Source organism: Delphinapterus leucas, chromosome 10 (genome assembly GCF_059928025.1).
Source record: "Delphinapterus leucas isolate spDelLeu-1000000601 "Yukka" chromosome 10, BTC_Dleu_Yukka2, whole genome shotgun sequence".
Classification (NCBI taxonomy): Eukaryota; Metazoa; Chordata; class Mammalia; order Artiodactyla; family Monodontidae; genus Delphinapterus; species Delphinapterus leucas.
Window position 1 is genome coordinate 8,659,871 of NC_143138.1, and position 17,719 is coordinate 8,677,589.

The 17,719-nt window shown below is 44.9% G+C and overlaps 1 protein-coding gene across 7 annotated transcripts in view; it reads right to left on the reverse strand.

Annotated features, from left to right (window-relative positions):
- The window catches only part of ADTRP (androgen dependent TFPI regulating protein), an 89,139-nt gene that overhangs the window by 20,756 nt on the left and 50,664 nt on the right, over nucleotides 1-17,719 (reverse strand). For all 7 annotated transcript variants that reach the window (XM_022586668.3, XM_089918326.1, XM_089918325.1 and 4 more), the window contains one exon: nucleotides 5,575-5,690. In XM_022586668.3, coding sequence (XP_022442376.2) covers nucleotides 5,575-5,690 — 116 coding nt within the window. The remainder of the gene's footprint in view (nucleotides 1-5,574; nucleotides 5,691-17,719) is intronic.

Below are 17,719 nucleotides of genomic sequence, written 5' to 3' on the forward strand. Positions count from 1 at the left end.
GAGAATTATCCTTGATGCTCCCTTTTCATTTGCCCACTACACACCAATTAATCCATAAAACCTATTCTGTTACACCAACAGTGTGTCTCAGGTATGTCCCTCATTCCTAATTGTACAGCTGTATCCCTCTTCAGGCTCTTCTTATTTCTAACTTGTGTAACAGGCATTTTGGGTAGCTGAGATTTGGGCAGGAAGGATGAAAAGTGTAGACAAGCATTTCCATTCTTAGCCCTCCACCTCCACCCCTCTTCAGTTTGCATGCTGGCCGGCCTGGACCCCAGATGCTGATAATAGGGGAAGTTGTGTGGCATCTTCATGTTTATTTTCATATATTAATTTACATGAGGGCTGGGGAGTCCTTCTGTGGAAAATGAGGCTGGGATTCCGATCCCCACTAAGATTTTAGGTTGTAAAACAATGGTGCCATCTAGATGGTCCCAGACTAAGGTCATATTTCAGGAAAGGGTAACAGTGGCTCTGGGGGTGAATTCACATAGTGCGCTAGCGGTAGTAGGAGAGGATTGTTGGTACCACGTGTAACAAGGTGGCTGGTCCTGGAACTCAGCTTCATCTGCCCCTCTGGCAGTTTCTAATGGCTTCTGGGCGTAAGATGTCTGTATGTGTAAGTGTGCATGTGTAAACGGGTGCACGAATTTAGAGGGTTATTACACTTGGGGTGTCCAGGCAGCTTTGCTCTGGGGCCTCACCTGAGTGAGCATAGAATAGAAGAAAGAAATCATCTCTCTTGCCCCATAGGAACTGCTATTGAGAGGTGACTTTAAAAATATCTTTCCCCAGGCTGGGTTACAGCTGTATATCTGTATGATACTTGCACTTGGCATGCAATACCTTACACACTAGCAGAGACAAATACAGCATCAGCTGACTTCTGGTCTACCAAGAGCAAGGCAGTGGTGCACTGCAGGCCAGCTGGGGCTGTTGCAATAGCCAGTAGCATTGTTCTACTTGCATCAACATAGGAGACTAATGGGCAGTGGCATTGTTGGCAGTGACAGCAGCGGGGGAGGCGTGCTAACCTTAAAGCAAGCCCCGTGGAGGTGCTGGATCCAGGAGGCTGGGTATTGTGGCTTTACAGTCTGTGTGGGAGAGTGATTCTCAGGACTGTGTACTACATGGGCATGTGTGAGCACTCACTGGATTATTAGAATATTTTAGAGATGGAGGTCCTGGAGGACTGGACCACCTGCAGAAGGGTGTTCCAAGCATCCAGATATGGGATGACACTGGAACTGTGAAATATCCGTGGATGAAGAATAAACCATTGTGATTGAACTAGATGACTTAAGAGTATTCCGGCTAACCTTTATTCGTATGTTGCTTTATTCTGTTGTGCTTCCCATGTCTTGCCACTTCAATCCATTTTAAGCTCTATTGTCAAGATAGTCATTTTAAAGCATAATTCTCTGGCCATGTTATTAAGAATTCTCACTCCTACCTCCATGGCAGACAAACAACAGCAGCAAACACATCTCACATTGTCTGTACCATGTCCAGCCTCCTCTAGCCTGCTGCCTGCAGGACTCTGTGAGTGGGCAGTTTCAGGGTGATTTCCTGTTCGTCTCTTTCACCAGTAGGTCCAGCTAAAGTGAATTGCTAACCATTGCTTCAACGTGATGTGTGCCCCCTTGGCTTTGCGATTGTGTAGTGTTCGCTTTCTCCCAGTTTTTGCTGCTCCAATCCAGCCAGTCCTTCAGGGCCCAGATCCAGTGACACGTTTCATGAAGTCCTTCCCACGCTGCCCAGTCAGATGTAACTGCTTCCTCCTTGTGTTCCCTTTGGCACCTCGTATTTGTTATGACATTTTATCCCTTCCCATCTCGTGTTCTTATAATTTGTATGCATGGCTCATCTCCACTTATGAGGTACAAACCCCCTACGGGCTGGGGCTTGGCCTTATATAACTTTGCTTTTCCCAGCAGGACCAGCCCTGTGTTAGGGGAAATATTTGTTCAATAAAAGAATGAGTAAGAGGCAGCAGTAGGAACGTTTCTATTTTCCTGCTCCTTAGGAAGAGCTAGGCGATGTGTTTTGGGGTGAGAGAGAAGTGGGGAGTAAGTGAGCTACCATATATATAGATGACTAATGCTTTCCAAAGGAAACGAAAGATTTACAGTTATTACTACTTTGCAAAGCTTTATTTTCCCGCTTAGGGGCCAGCCCTCCAATTTTGCAATCTGAAAAATAATAAAAAGCAAGTGCCACATATGAGGCAGTCCCCATGGTCTTGGTGGATATTTTTAGGTCACTGTAACATGGTTCCAGCAGTGAAGTACTTCTCCAGCTCAGGGTTATTGCCGTTTTTTTGACTCCTGTTTGTTTCTCACGCTCTCTGTGGCCCGGGACTGTATTCTTTACCTCATTCCTGCTATGCTGTTTCCCCATTTGAGCATCCAAACTGGCACGCCTAACAGCTGACCTATAGCCGCTTCCCTAAAATATCTCCATGGACATCCACAGCTTGTGGAACTTGTTGCTGACCATCCGTGGCCATGAAGGTGCATGTGCCCCCAGAGTATTGTGTAAGGGTGGAGGCAGCTGGCAGCAAGGAGTCTGAGCTCCCCTAATTAGGCAACGGACAGGGAGGGAAGCTTCAATCAATAGGGCAGCATAAAACGCCTGCGCACAGGTGTATTTGCTTCACTCCAGCAAACATGAGGCCCTACTGGACAGAACGCTGACTCTGTACTTCACTAGTGATAAGAAAGTCCAAATCCCAAACCACTTCAGCTCCCTGCCAGGGTCTACCCAGTCTCACATTCCTGCTAGTGGTAGGTCTCCATCCCTTCCCTTCATTTGCCCCATTACATCACTGTAACATACACTCAGAGCACAGCACTGGAAGGAGCAACATCGTGAAAGCATTTAGACTGTAGAGATCATGGTAAAGCTTTTTTGCGTTCTCACCCCTTCAGCATTTAGCAGAGTGTGTTTTACACAAACAGGGAGCTGAACAAATACCTGACCATCTGAATACACGGAAAAGAGAACTGGATTTGGAAATAGAAGTCCTTGAGTTAAGTCTCAGCTTTCATTTTCCCCAGCCACGCGACCTCGGACACGTCATTTAGCCCAGTGGGGCTTCAGGTCTCCGAAGCTGGATGATCTCTGAGTCACCTTCCACCACCCACCCTCTCTGACTCTATTTGCAGATTGATTGATATTGTCATCTGTGGGCCAACATCAACTCTCTTGAGTTACCACAAATGCCACCAACTGATCTCCCTGTCTGACTCCTCTTTAATTTCCGTACTTCAGCCAGCATCATCTTTCTAATCATCTTTCTTACATAAGCCATGTTATTTCACTTCTCTGCTTATAACTTTTGCATAGAAAAGCCCTCATTTTCAAAGTCCAAATTCACTAACTTCTCCCCGTCCTACAGTTCAGCCACGCCCTCAGCTCCTCCAGCCTTTCACAGATGCTATTCCCTCTGCCTGAAAGCCTTTTCCATATCTCTTTTGACTTATTTCTACTTATTCTTTGCATCTCAGATTAGACACCACTTCCTTTAAGAAGCCAGTCCTCCACATCGCCCAGCACCCTGCGCTTATCCCCGTTAGAGTCTCACCACCCTGTCTTCCCATTGTTTCTGTACTTTCCTCTCTCCCAGGCAGTCCCTAAAGGCAGCATGGTGTCTTGTACATCTCTATATCCTCATACCTTAGCACAGTGCCTGGCACTGAGGAATAATCGACTGGACGTGTGATGTGTTCACTCCTGACCATCTTGCTGCACCTCCTTTCTCCAGCACCCCAGTCCCCTGCATTGTCAGAGCTCACGCCCAGGCACCAATGAGCCAGACCCTCTCGACCACTACTTTTCATCCTTATGGGTGCCACGATTTTCCCCCAATACCAGTCACCTTAGGTGCTCTGTTACCTTCTTGGTTTCTGAGGAGGAAAAGAGCAAGGGTAGATATGAAGATTGATGATCAACTTCCAAGTCCTTAGGTAGAAGAAAATTAATAGACCAAAAGTGCTATCTCATATATGAACTCTGAAAGTTATATTTGGCAAGAAAGTATAAATCAAAGTCCACCAAATAAACAGAGTATGGAAATTCATGTGCATAATCAACCAGCTACCACCCTGCTTCTCCTCAACACATACAAGAGAAAAAAATATATCTTTTGTGTATATCTTACCCGACCCCAGGTCCTAGATATTCTGTCTTTAGGGATTTATTCCTTTGGGTTAAGCCAGACTTGGAATATACATGGCGCATGTCCCACCACTCTCCATTCACATGCTATAGGCAGATATTGCTAAATGATAGCACAGCTCTTTTGGTAGGGCCTCAGAATCCTTCTCAACACAGTGCTCCAGACCTCAACTACCAGTAGGTCCCCAATTTATGCCTTATTCTCTAAAAGTGTCCTTTGTTAAAATGCAAAGGCCCCAGGCTAGTGAACAGTGTAAATCAATTGAGTCTTGGGGTGGATTTACTGAACAAGTGCTTTCTTTTAAGACAGGTGAAACACGAACGACTTTAGGCACTCGGGGAAAGAAGGGTGCAGAAGGGTGGGAGGAACATACATTGCAAAAGGGAAGGAAAGGCTAGGGAGGAACCGTCACCTGAGTTCTGGGCACAAAGGTTACTGGCTCTAAGACAAAGGCTGCTGAAGTTCATGAAGCAGGCACTGCTGGAGACCAGTCCTTTGGAATGCGTTCTTTACCTGGCTTCTGTCTCCTACAGAGCACTGCCCTGAGTGAAACTACCCCTCACATAGGGAGTGGGGGATTATCCGGATTGGCAGATGTGAAAAGCTTATGTGAGGCTAGGCTAGAGTAGGAACATCATGATTTGCTTCCAACTGCGGGTATTATGCTTGGCATGCCCCGCCCAGTAGAGCAAGAGCACGGCTGTGGGGGAGAAGGCTGTAGAGTAGAAAGGGGGGTTCTCCAGTTGCTAGGTGGAAGGCCAAGCACTTTCCCTTGATTATAGACGTTGGGCAGAATTCCTGAGAATTAGTGTCACCAGGTGGTTGAATGATGAAATCTAGGCCAGCTACTTAAATTCTCTCTCATGCCTCCAGTTAGGCTGTTCTACAGGCCCCTGGGCAATTGCCCAAATGCCCTTTCAGGGCTCCAGTGCCAGATGTTGATGCAACTAAGCCCATAATAATACAGGCAACAGGAATGGACCAAACCTTGCCTGATCAACTTGTCAAGTGCCCTTTTAGATGGAATATATTTAGATGCCTTAGATCATTGAGCCATTCAAACATGTTAATTACAAATGAAACCAAAGATTAATGTTTTCCTAGGGAAAGTAACATGTGTAGCTTTACAACGATTAATTCTTCATGAGAGGGAGGGGGAACTCATGACTTGCTGTGTGTGTGCACGCATACCTGTGTATTCTTGGGCATTTGATGTTTCCATGAGTATCAAAAGGAAACACTAAGATTCCTTTTTTCCTGAAATTTAAAGATGGCAAAATCCCTGTTAACCCAAGATAAAGGCACTCTTATAGAACAGTGCGCTTCTTCTGGAATATTCCTCAGAGTCTGGAATGACAAGTCTAAGTTGATTTTCTCTCTGCAACTCTTACCTGCTGACATAAGCAAGGCTAGCAACAGCCAACAAGGCGAGTCCTTTCTTCTTCAGTGGATAGCAGTGTGGCCTGAGGATGACTTCAGCCAGAGAGAAGGGCAATATAGATGTGTGCTGCAGGAGAAAAGACGACAAATCATCAATCCAAGGTGCCCTGGCTGCCTCCAGCACCCCTAATTCTCTCTTCCCCTCCAGTCTACCTTCTTACACAAATACCAGATGAAACTTTCCAAAACTTGGCTTGGATCGTACTCCTTGGATGCCAAGGACCTACAGCAGGTCCTTACTGCCTACCATATTGATCCAGACTCCTTTGTCTGGCTACCAAGGCTCTTTATAATATGCTATCACCCCCTTCCTAACAAACACACACTCACACACTCACACACACACACACACACACACACACACACTCCTTCATAGAACAAGGCTGTCTCCTTCATTCTTTGCACTTGGCATGTTTGCTCCCCCTTCACACTTCTGTTCATGCTTCGACTGTATGGAGTGTGTCTTTTCTCCCTGTATTCATATGGTCCATGGTGTTCACAGCCAGTACAATCTTCCATGATGCTGTCTCTGTATTTTCCTCTTGCTAATTTCTCTCACTCAGTTCTGCTGCATTTATATGCTGTGCCATGTAGTCTAACACTTACGGTGCGTATTGGTAAGCTCGGTGCGGGGAGAGGCCGAGAACACATTTAGCAGTGCACTTGGCACTGTGGAACTGTCCTGTCGACAGGTGATGGGTGCTGTAGGGGGTGTGAGAGTCTCCCTCTGAAACCTCGGTGTTCTCCCCCACTTCCTTCCCTGCTTCACCTCCTTCTTTATAACCATCTGTTTTCTCACATCTTTCAGACTCTTAACACTAGATTTTTTCAAATGACATAATCAAGGAATAGTGGTGTTTTTGGGTGTGAAGACTTCTGAGTCCCACTCCTCTCTTGGTTATGGGAACTGATCTGGGAAAGGTGACTTGAGTCTCTTTGCAATGTCCTTTCATTTCTTAAACACATTTATTAAGTTCCTCTGCCACACTCTGTGCTTATTGGTAACATCTCATAGTGTTAGTATTTTATACTTTTTACGTTTACATCATTCCTCTTTCATCCCTGCTCCCCAGTTTCCTTAGCTCTTGGAAGCCTCTTGCATCCGTAGCTTCCACTTGCAAGCTCCCTCCCAGTCCCATTCTTGAGCCCCGAGACAGCTGTGCCAGCACCTCAATTACAATAGGGGCTGGGGCTTAGGAATGTCACAGTGCCCATGTCACCATGCTCCCATGCCCAGCTGTGCTGCTGGAACCCTGGGTACTGACTCCGGCTGGCCTTTGCTGTCAGTCATACCAGTCTGGTGCTCAGAGGCATCCACAGGAGGTGGTAGCTTCTTCTTGCTCTACCTGTGCTAGCTTGGGTCCAGTCAGGAGATCAGAACCCTCTGATGACAAGAAATGCGACAAGTTTTAATGGAGCAGGGGTGGGATGAGGAAGCACGGGTCTTAAATATAGGGCAGTACTGGGCAGAGGGAGCCTGCAGTTCAGTGGCACAGAGCAGTCAGGCTTCTTGAAGGCCCTGGGTACCCACATTTTAGAAGCAAATCTTGGAGGAAGAGCATTGTGGACAAACCACAGCTTTTACAGACTTTCTGCAAGGTTGGTCCTGAATATACTGACTGGTTGACCACACAATGGAAAGACTTCCAGGCCCACTGTCATATCCTGCATCTTTCTTTGGCCTAATCTTAGGGACCAAAATCTCCAGTTTCTCTGTCTCTCCCTCCAGTAAAGGAGCATGGTGTTTAAGGGCACGTATTTTTGACTCTGACCCTGGACTAGTTACTCGAGGTGTCTGAACTTCAGCCTCCTCGGTTGTAAAACGTGACGGTAAATAGTACGCATGTCACAGAGGTACTGCCCTGAGGATTGGGATTAGTGCGTGTAAAGGGCTTAGTGCTCAGCCCAGGAGAGTCCAGTGAGCATTAGCTGTGATGATCACTGTTGTTCTTGACTCTCATCCTTCCCCTCATGGGTGGCCCAGTGTGGAGTGGGGTGAGGCAAGTGGCTGGGGTGTCCACAGCAGCAGGTGTCTGTTTGCACCCTTGCCTGTGGCCTGCAAGCGGCTGGAGTGTGGGAGCAGGGCCATCCCCGTGGCCGTCCCATGGGTCCCTCTCCCGCGCACAGCTCGTGCCTATGCTCCCAGTGGTGGCCACCTCAGAGCCCTAGCAATACCCTGTGATAGACACTGATGCCCCTTTAATCCAGAGGCCACTTCAGGAGGCCAGGGATGGGGCTGTCTACCCAGTACAGTTGCCTGCCTTTCTGCCCACCGTCGCTCTATCAGGAAGGTCCGACTTCTGTCAGGAACCACTAACAGCCCCATTATACTGGCCATTGACCTGACATACTCTATTATCCCTGCTCACAGCAGCTTCCGTTCTCTACATTAATGATCATTTGGAACAGAATTCCTGTGGAATAGTGTAGCGCGTTTGCATTAGGAGCAAATGAGTTCGCAGTGATTAATGCTTTTATAACAAATAACTCAGGAATGCATGACTGGTCACCTCTTCTAGGAGCCTGCCCTTTGCAAGTGACATTCAGTTGCGTTTCCAAATGAATTCTCCCTGATGGCTTCTGGGAAGTTTACTTCAGTGATGTCATTAGTGATGGGCCATATACTATGGCTTAATACCAGCTAAAAGGTCTGTAAAAGAATCACATTGTTTTGGCCAGGGCTGGGGGTATGAATGAGGAAAGGAGGAAGATTGTATTCTGTGAGCTTTCTAAATGTTGAGCTACTGTGAAGAGCCAAGCATGACACAGTAACCCCCTGGTATTTCAAACCTACTGGTATTTCACCTCACGTTGGTATAAATTATATAACCTTTGTCAGGCAGCACATACTTTTCAAAAGAGGAGGAAAAATTTAGTAAGAGAAAAATCAAATATGCTTTCTGCTTCCAAAAATTCTAATAATTAGGCTGGGATTGACACAAATTAGAATGCTGCCAAAAATTACTGAAAACAGTGACTCATTCTGTATTTCAGTTAACAGTTTTTCAGTTCCCCTTATAAACAGTGAAGCTGACAAAAATTAATTATCTCAGAGGGGGTAAACTATTTCCTTCCAAAGTAAACAAAACATCATGGGCTGAAACAATAGTATGTGTAAACAGAGGGGATGGAAGGAAGCTATCTTTCCTTGTTAACTGAGCCATCATTTTGGTAGATTTTTCTTTAAATACCTCATTCCAAAAGCATTGGTTAAAAGGAAAAGTGTTGTTCTTTTTTCATCCTTTTCTACTAAATTACACCTTTCCTCCTGTCCTTTGTGTGATGCCTACTTCCATCGGAATATCTTGGAGACAGAACTATAAGCATGAAAGATTGATTTAAGTGTTAGTATAATAGTTGCCCTGTAGATTCCTTGGTTGCAAAACAGCCTTGTAGATAAGTACTACAATTTACCAGCCCATAGAGAATTCCTATAAGGTTATATGAGTGGCAACATAGAAAGTAATGAGCACTTATTTTTACTAGCCTCATGCCAGTAGATAAGTAGCTGCTCTAAACAGCTTCCCTGTGTCTGAGGCTCAAATTAAAATGAGATGCATTTGCCTGACTCTTGAGAAAGAGGCAAGCCTCCATCACTCAGGTAACCCACGGAGCCGACAGTCTTCCATCCTTGCTGTGCAGCCTCCAGAGACTGACTCCAGAAGGCGAGGATGGCCACACTCTTATCTCTAAGATCCTTGGAGGTGCAAGAGCACTTAATTGTCTTCAGTGAAAGAAATTCAGAGAGCCTCCACATTGTAAAAATCAGACGATAACACTTTAAAATAAGTTCTCTGCCTCTCTCCTCTGATTCATTTCCTTATTGCACCAGCTCTTATGTGGAGTGGAGCGATATAAATAGGTCAGCTTTTGCCTTCTCGGGCTGGTCATTGCAAGGCTTTCTCCTTCACGTGCTGTTCCCTAATCAGGAGCTTATGTAGTATTGCCCACTTCACAGCTGCTTCAGTCTTCTTCCTTCTTCTGTTCAGGCAACGCCTGGATCTGAGAATTCATTCCTTACACTGGCTCTTCCCAAGCTGAGTTTCCTTCTCTCAAGTCTCTAAGATAACGTCTTTGGTTCGTTTATGGTGCTACTGGGTAGATATTTTAACATGAAGTTTTAGTGCACAGACAAGAGTTTACTTCTGGGTACATTAAGGAGGATATATTTGCTTACTGTACATTAAATATATCATTTTAAAAATTTATTTAAAAATGAAGGCCTTCACAAAACCTCCTCGGGGCAAACACATGGTCAAAACATCAATTAAAACTTAAACATAAATACAACAACAGACATGAAAATGGAGGCAAAACAACCCCATTGTACCCAGGCTTGTTATTACAATGGCGGATCACATTCCTTAAGCTTGAAAACTACACACAGTAAAAAGATGCAGTAATAGTTGTTTTGTAAATCCTAGTAAGGCAATCTCTGGTTTTGATAATATCCATTTACCAGCTAAAAAACTTTACCTCACTCCTCACCAACTTCCCCCACTGCAGTTTCTGCCTCTAACTCTTACAGTTTGGGACAGCGGTGATGGTCTTTCTGGGAATATTTTGTATCCAAAAGCAGAGACCATCTGTATTCTCTGTGCCCCCCGCTATGTTACTAAAGGTGCGGTTTTGCTTTAAGTCAATCCAATATATGGTAATCTGGATATGTAGACACAGGTTATATTGCTTACATGTCTAGGGGACTTTTTTTTTCACTCTTCCACCTGCGCTACCTGCAGGAGTCTTTTCCATCTCAAATACTAGAGTTTAGAGGATAACTGGATTTGTAAAAACTTCCTTTTCTACTTTCTAGGAACTTAAGTGCACAGACTAAGCATCACTGTAATTAAAGAGTCAGCGCCTGGGGATGAGGGATTGGGAGGATAAAGCACCCATAGAAAGAGCCAAAGACTTCTCTTTGATCTCCCGTCTACCTAGGTGGGCTGACACAGCCCAGTCAGGTAAAAATTCAGAGGACAGAAGTCAAAAACCAATAGTTTTATTTATTGCAGAAGAGTAGTCATGTTTGCAACTTACTCTGATATGCACCACAAATAAGATGAGTTGTTGGATGGGTAGATGCATAGATTTGTGATAAAGCAAATACAGTAAACTATTAATAGCAGAACCTAAGTGGCAGGCAATACAGGTGTTCACTGTAAAATTCTTCCAACTGTGCTTTATGTTTGAAAATGTTCATAATAAAATGTTGGGAGAAATATGAATCGTCTTACTGACCTGGAAAGAGAAGCGAATGCTCCATTGGGCTGAGGAAGAAAAGCATGCCATTATTTATGAACTTGTATGTGAAACGAACAGGTGGTTAAATGATAACTTTCTGAATCTTTTATGGTTAAATGATAACTTTCTGAATCTCTGAACTTTCTATGTGATTTTTTACTTGCTACACTATTGTCCTTTGGGTTAATATGTAGTTGAGCCAACATTTCAAAGCAGCATTCTTCTAGGAAGCTAGTCGGCTTTGACGGTGTCCAGCCTGGTGAAGAAGTGATTTAGATTCTATTCAGTTAAGGGTAAGACAAAAGAAAGATCTGGGCTCTTGAGAGCCTGCAGTCAGGAATATATCTGCCTCTTCCCATTCTTCTCCTCTCTGTCCCTGCCCCTCCAAAGCACCAAACCCCTTCCTCTGATTTAACTCTCTCCAGCAATAATGACACCCTAGACACCAGCTGTAATCAGTGGCTCATTTCTTTCCTCCTCAATCCAAACCTGATTCACTTTCCTCCTCAGATGCTTCCCGTAGCTGTCTACTCTTTTATCTTCCCCAGCATCACCTCCCTAGCTTTCTTCTATTTTGGTCCATACCCAACATTGCAATTAGACCAACCTTCTTCAAACACGTTTCATGTTACTACTCCCCCCAAAACCTTCTGTGGCTCCCTGTTGCCTCAGTCCACTGTCTACTCCTCTAATCTTATCTCTCTCCCATTGTCCACAATATCTCCACAGGCTCCACCCCTTCCACTCAATCCAGTCTCCTCATTATTCCTGTGTTTCCTTCTGTTTCCTTCCCTAGAACTCCTCCCTCTTTTCATACACCTAACTCTCTTCTTTAATTCTTCTCTCCCAGTCAGACCCACACACTTTTGAGATGCCTTCCAACCAAGAGCGCACACGTTAACACGAGGAGACGTAAAAGAACGTCAGGACCCAGGGGAACACTGAGACAGAAACATGCCAACCAGAGGCTTGCTGGGTTGCTGCTGTCGAGATTTAATTTTAGCAATTTCTTTCCAGACAGCCAAAGGGAAAAGAGAGAGATGGAATGTATACAGTTCCTGGTTTTTTTGTTTTTTTTTTTTTAAGGGGAAATTAAGTTTTTCCGCTAGTAAGTAGGCCTCAAAGAAATTTTCACTGTTGCATCTCATTTAGGGAACACTCAGTAATAGTAGGCAGTGCTCTCACCAGTGTGCCCATAGCAAAACATTTCAGAGATCTAAGTTCCATAAAATGATAATATCTGATAAAATTTGAAGGCAAAATAATAAAGCATATTTTGAAGGGGATTCTGCCAGTAAGGAGATAACCTTGTACGATTATGTAGGCTTCTGCTGATCAGAGCAGTAGAGGGACTCCAGAAATAACATTTCCCCCCACGAGAGTTTCTGTTTGTTTTTACTCTAATTGTGCGTCATAAAACAGCCAGTATTTTATTCTGTGTTTAGAGCCTAGAGTGTAGGTATTATACACTGTTGATGACACGGAGATATAAAAGCTTGCAGGAATTCAGAGAGTCAGTGGTAATGTTGACGCCCTCTCACTGCAGATCAGAAGCCTCACCAAGAATACCATCCTGCCTCTAGGAGCTGAGCACCCAGCGCTTTCTGCAACCTCTGGGGCCCGTGTCACATGCATGGCACACCCGTGTCACATCCTGCCTTTGCATTAGATGCTGACTCTCCCCTGTCCTTCCTGCAGCTCTTTTGGTTTGCATTAGACTCTTCTGTGCTTAATTACGTTCAGTTTTCACTTTTACACTGTCAATTTCGTGTACTTTTTCTTCTGTTCTCAGTTAGATTATAAACAATTTGAGGTCAAAGCTTTCACCTCCTATTTTTTTCAGGACTCCCCTCCACTCTCTGATTAATAACTACTTTTCGACCCATCTTCTTCATTCAAACCTACGTGTTACAAAGTATTATAGAATTAAGCCCTTAATATGGCCTGCAAAGCCCCTGGTGATCTGGTTACCTGTCCCATCTTCATTTCCATGCCCTGCTCCGCATCCTGTGGCCTTCACCCAGCCCTCAGCCCCTGATTACGCTGTCCTCCACCCACAGTTCCCTTTCCCACCACTGGTACATTACACACACTTATGTTTCCCCTTCCTCAGCCCCCTCCACCTTCTTCTCACCTTACAGGGCTCAAGGTAGATATCCCTGCCTCCAGGGCAGAATCTGGACCTCCGGCAGGTGCCCTTCCTTGGCACGGCGGGATCTCCCTTTGCTCGTCCCCATCCCAGCGTCACATTATTGTGTTCACCCAGCACCGGCCAAACCTTCCACAGATGGAAGCAACTCGAGGCTAGGGCTGTCACCATTTCATCTCCAGTGCTTAGAACGGTGCTTAACCTCTCTGGCCACTTACTGTCTGTGTCATTAATGAATGAATCAGTGAAACAGTGGAGTGGGGCAGAAGAGGAAAAGGGTTCCTCTGCATAGCCTGGGAAGATAATCAGTGTCCCAGAGTGAGAAGACAACAGCTGCAGGCCAGACTCACCTGGCTTGACAGCCACATGTCGGGCTGTGCCCGTGGTTAGCAGGGCCACAGAGTCAATCCCACTTCAGGCTAGTCACCTATACCCTTTGTCATGGCTATAGATGGCACCCCAAATCCTGAAAATGGGTGTTGTGGGTCACGGGGAAACCTGTGAGAAAATGTGACTCCTGGGAACAATCTCTGGGTGCCAACATTACAGCAACTAAACTATAGACTCAATAAAGGGGTGTCACCATCCCTGCAGCCCTGCAGGAGTTGGCAGCCCTGGAAGAAGTCAGGAAACTTTTATCCAGCAAAGGCTGTTCTTTGGGACACACTGGCCTGTGGCCCTCCATTCTGAGATTGGGCCAGGTGTAAACAAACTCCCCAGGTTTTGTTCGGTATCTTCTCTGTACCCCCTCCTCTATATCAATCTGTAATCCACGCTTCCTCCGTGCTTCTGTGCCTGGCTCCACAGAGCACACATGGAGACTTGTTTTTAAGACATAGACAGATGGGCAGCTCTCTAGGAAGCTGCTCTGAGTTGGAGAAAGGAGACTGTTCTTTTCAAGAAAGAGAAAGTTTCAGAAGCATAGGAATCTGCTCTTGCTTTAGAGCCACCACCTCTCAGGGCACCTTCCGCTCCTCTCAGCTGTCTTGTCTCCATGTCAATAAAGGACTCAATATGTAGGCAGCTGGTTTCCCTGGGAGATAAAGCAGTGAATCAGGAAAGTACCCTGTAAGCACAAGCACCAGGGCAGAGTTCCAGATTCTCCATGTGACGGATCCCATGACGGACCAGTTTCCACACTTTCTCCTTCCTGCCTCTGGCTTTCCCTTGCTGACCCATCAGGGTATTCCTAGAAGGACTCACCAGCTGTTCTGCAAGAATAGCAGTTGCCCACTGGTGATTTTCCCAGATGTGTGTACTTGGTTGATTTAGGGTTTGTCTGCATGAGGGGCACATGAGCTCACTGTGGGGTTTTGGTGGTGGTGGTGGGGTCTTCCCAGTAGAGGGAGGAGATGGATGGGAGTGGCGCCTAGAGGTAAAAGAAAAGTTTGCTTGGGAAATGCCCTCATTTGCTATCCATCAAATATCTTATGAAAATCAGTAATCTTTCAGCACTCCAGGCAATTAAGAGGTCCATAAGATATGGTCTTGGAACTCAAAAAAATATTAATGAATTTCAACTTACATTTACTGTAACCCTACAGGTTTCACACTGCGCCTGGGCTAGTTCTAAAGCATTATGTAGTGGAGGCTCTGAAAGTGTTAGACAGCAGTAGGCAGCACTGGGTTGAGCCCTTGAAGTCCACAACCAAAGAGAACAAGTTCTCATTTACTGCAAAGACCTGCTTCTCCTTCACGCACTTCATAAAAGTCCTTCCCACCTAAGAGACTCAAGGGCTTCTCCTCATCAGCTTTTGTGGCATCCCAAACTGTCTTAATATCTCATAGGCAGTCACTAAGCTGTGTTTTGTTCTTTCAAAATAAAAGTCAATTTTAATTCCCTTTTAATAAAAGCAGGTAGCTATGATCACAGACTACTTTTTCAATTATGAACAATTATTTTTCTCACTGAGAATCAAAAAGCAAAACAAAATGAAAACAAAAGGGCATCTGTAGGATATCAAAGAAGAAGTTCTGTAAGATAGTAGATACACAAGTTTGGTGCTCAGAAGAGAAATCTAGCTGGAGAGAGAGATACGGGAGCAGAGTGCAGAACTTTTTTTAGTGGTAGTAGATGAGATGACCCAAAGGGAGTGTGTGAGTGAGAAGAATAATAAAGGATCTAGAAGTAAACACTGTGAAAGGCAGGATTTCTCAGTCTCTGAACGACTGATGTTGAAGAATAGATAATTCTTTGTTGTGGAGGGCTGCCTCTGCCTTGTAGGATGTGTGGCATCATCCTTGGCTTCTACTCACTAGAAGCCAGGAGCACCTACCCACCCACAGTTGTGACAATCAAAACTGTCTCCAGGTATTGCCATGCGTTCCCTGGAGAGCAAAAGCAATCCCAGTTGAAAATCCCTGATTTAAGTGATGGACAAAAAAAGAACATCTTGCAAAGGTAGTTGACAAGGAGTGTCAGAGAGTCTGGAGGTAAAGGAAGAGAATATTTTGAGAAAAAGATGTGGTAAATTTGTGTCAAAGATCAAGGAGAGGTATTAAGATGTGAGCACCAGCATCCCTGGTTTTAGGGACGAGAATGTGTGGTGAGCAGAGAGGAGCTTGCTCCTTGTGTCCCCGATTGCTCCTTCTTCCTTCTAGGCTGACTCTTGTGTTCCTTGTCCAGTCTCCTGCATCTTTGGGTTTCAACCTCCTGTTCATAGTATTTTTAGACCTGGACCTTGGAGCCCCTGGGCTCTGGGAGGAGGTTAATACAGAGATGTCTCCAGGGCTGCCATTGCCTTCCGTTCTACAAACCCCAAGAGTGGGTGGACATCTAGACAAGTTTTTAAGTGTAAAATTTGGGAACCTACATGTGGCACAAGTTGATTACAAGTCCACTTGCTCAGAGCCCTCTACACTCCTGGGAATGCAAGCCTGTGGCATTGAAATTCTCCCATTACCAAGAAATTTGGCTTACTTCCTTATCGTGGTCCTCTTAGGAAAAATAAAACAGAATTTCTCAAAAGGTCACAAAATTCCGTCTCACCAGAGAATAGTAAAAACGTGGCTTTTATGAGTTCCTAGATGTGTTTGGAGAGAGATGTCAAAAACACACAAGCTTTTATTCCCAAGCAGTTTGTACTAGGAGAGCTCTCCAGAATACCCCTCTGAAATGATTGTGCATTTTTTGGTCTCCAAACTCAGGGGGGGAAAGCACAAAGGTTTTTGTTTTGTTTTAGTTTGGTTTTTATAGCTTTCAGATCTGAATTTTCACTGGTAAAATCTCTTCTGATTAAGGGAAGTGAAATGCTGAAATCTCCCCTGGCTTTATGAGGGGTTTTTTTGGTTTTTTGTTTGTTTGTTTTCCAATTCTGCCCTCAACATAAGACTCCTGATTACTACTGAACTCTTAAAACATTAGGTTCTGGCTTTATGGAAGCAGGGCTACAAGAAGTTGCTTCTGCAGGTGGCCCGGCTTTAGGAAGACCAGTATAAATGCCATGAAGCCACACATTCTTGACTGCTTTTTACTACTGAAATCCACGGATCTACATTAGTTCCTGGTTCATAATTTTCAGAAGGACTGGAGAAGAGCAGAGATTAGAATGACTCTCAGAATTATAGCAGCCTGGAAATCCTGAACAGAAGCCAGTCTAACAAGGTAGAAAGGTTTGCTTTTACCATTTGTCCTAGGGTTCTGACTGGGGGTTTTTTGTTGTTGTTTGTTTTCTTTTTATGAGTGTGTGTATGTATGTTTCTTTGTGTGATTATTTTTCTGTTTGGTTTTGCTTTTACCATTAGGCTTGGGGTTCTCTCTTTTCGTTTTCTTTTTTTTTTTTCCTTTTTTTCCTTCCTTTTCTTCCAAGCCTTGTGACTGGCAGGGTCTTGGTGCTCTGGCCAGCTGTCAGGCCTGAGACTCTGAGGTGGGAGAGCCGAGTCCAGGACATTGGACCACCAGAGACCTTCTGGCCCCATGTAATATCAATCAGTGAGAGCTCGCCCAGAGATCTCTGTCTCAGTGCTAAGACTCAGCTCCACCCAATGGCCAGCAAGCTCCAGCTCTGGGCATCCTATGCCAAACAACTAGCAAGACAGGAACACAGCCCCACCTATTAGCAGAGAGGCTGCCTAAAGTCATACTAAGTTCACAGACACCCCAAAACACACCACTGGACGTGGTCCAGGCCCACCAGAAGGACAAGATCCAGCCCCACCCACCAGAACACAGACACAAGTTCACTCCACCAGGAAGACTACACAAGCCACTGAACCAACCTAACCCACTGGAGGCAAACACCAAAAACAACAGGAACTACAAACCTGCAGCCTGCAAAAAGGAGACCCCAAACACAGTAAGTTAAACAAAATGAGAAGACAGAGAAATATGCAGCAGATGAAGGAGTAAGGTAAAAACCCACCAGACCAAACAAATGAAGAGGAAATAGGCAGTCTACCTGAAAAAGAATTCAGAGTAATGATAGTAAAGATGATCCAAAATCTTGGAAATAGAATGGAGAAAATGCAAGAAATGTTTAACAAGGACCTAGAAGAACTAAAGAGCAAACAGTGACGAACAACACAGTAAATGAAATTAAAAATTCTCTAGAAGGAATCAGTAGCAGAATAACTAAGGCAGAAGAACGGATAAGTGACCTGGAAGATAATATAGTGGAAATAACTGCCGCAGAGCAGAATAAAGAAAAAAGAATGAAAAGAATTGAAGACAGTCTCAGAGACCTCTGGGACAACATTAAATGCACCAA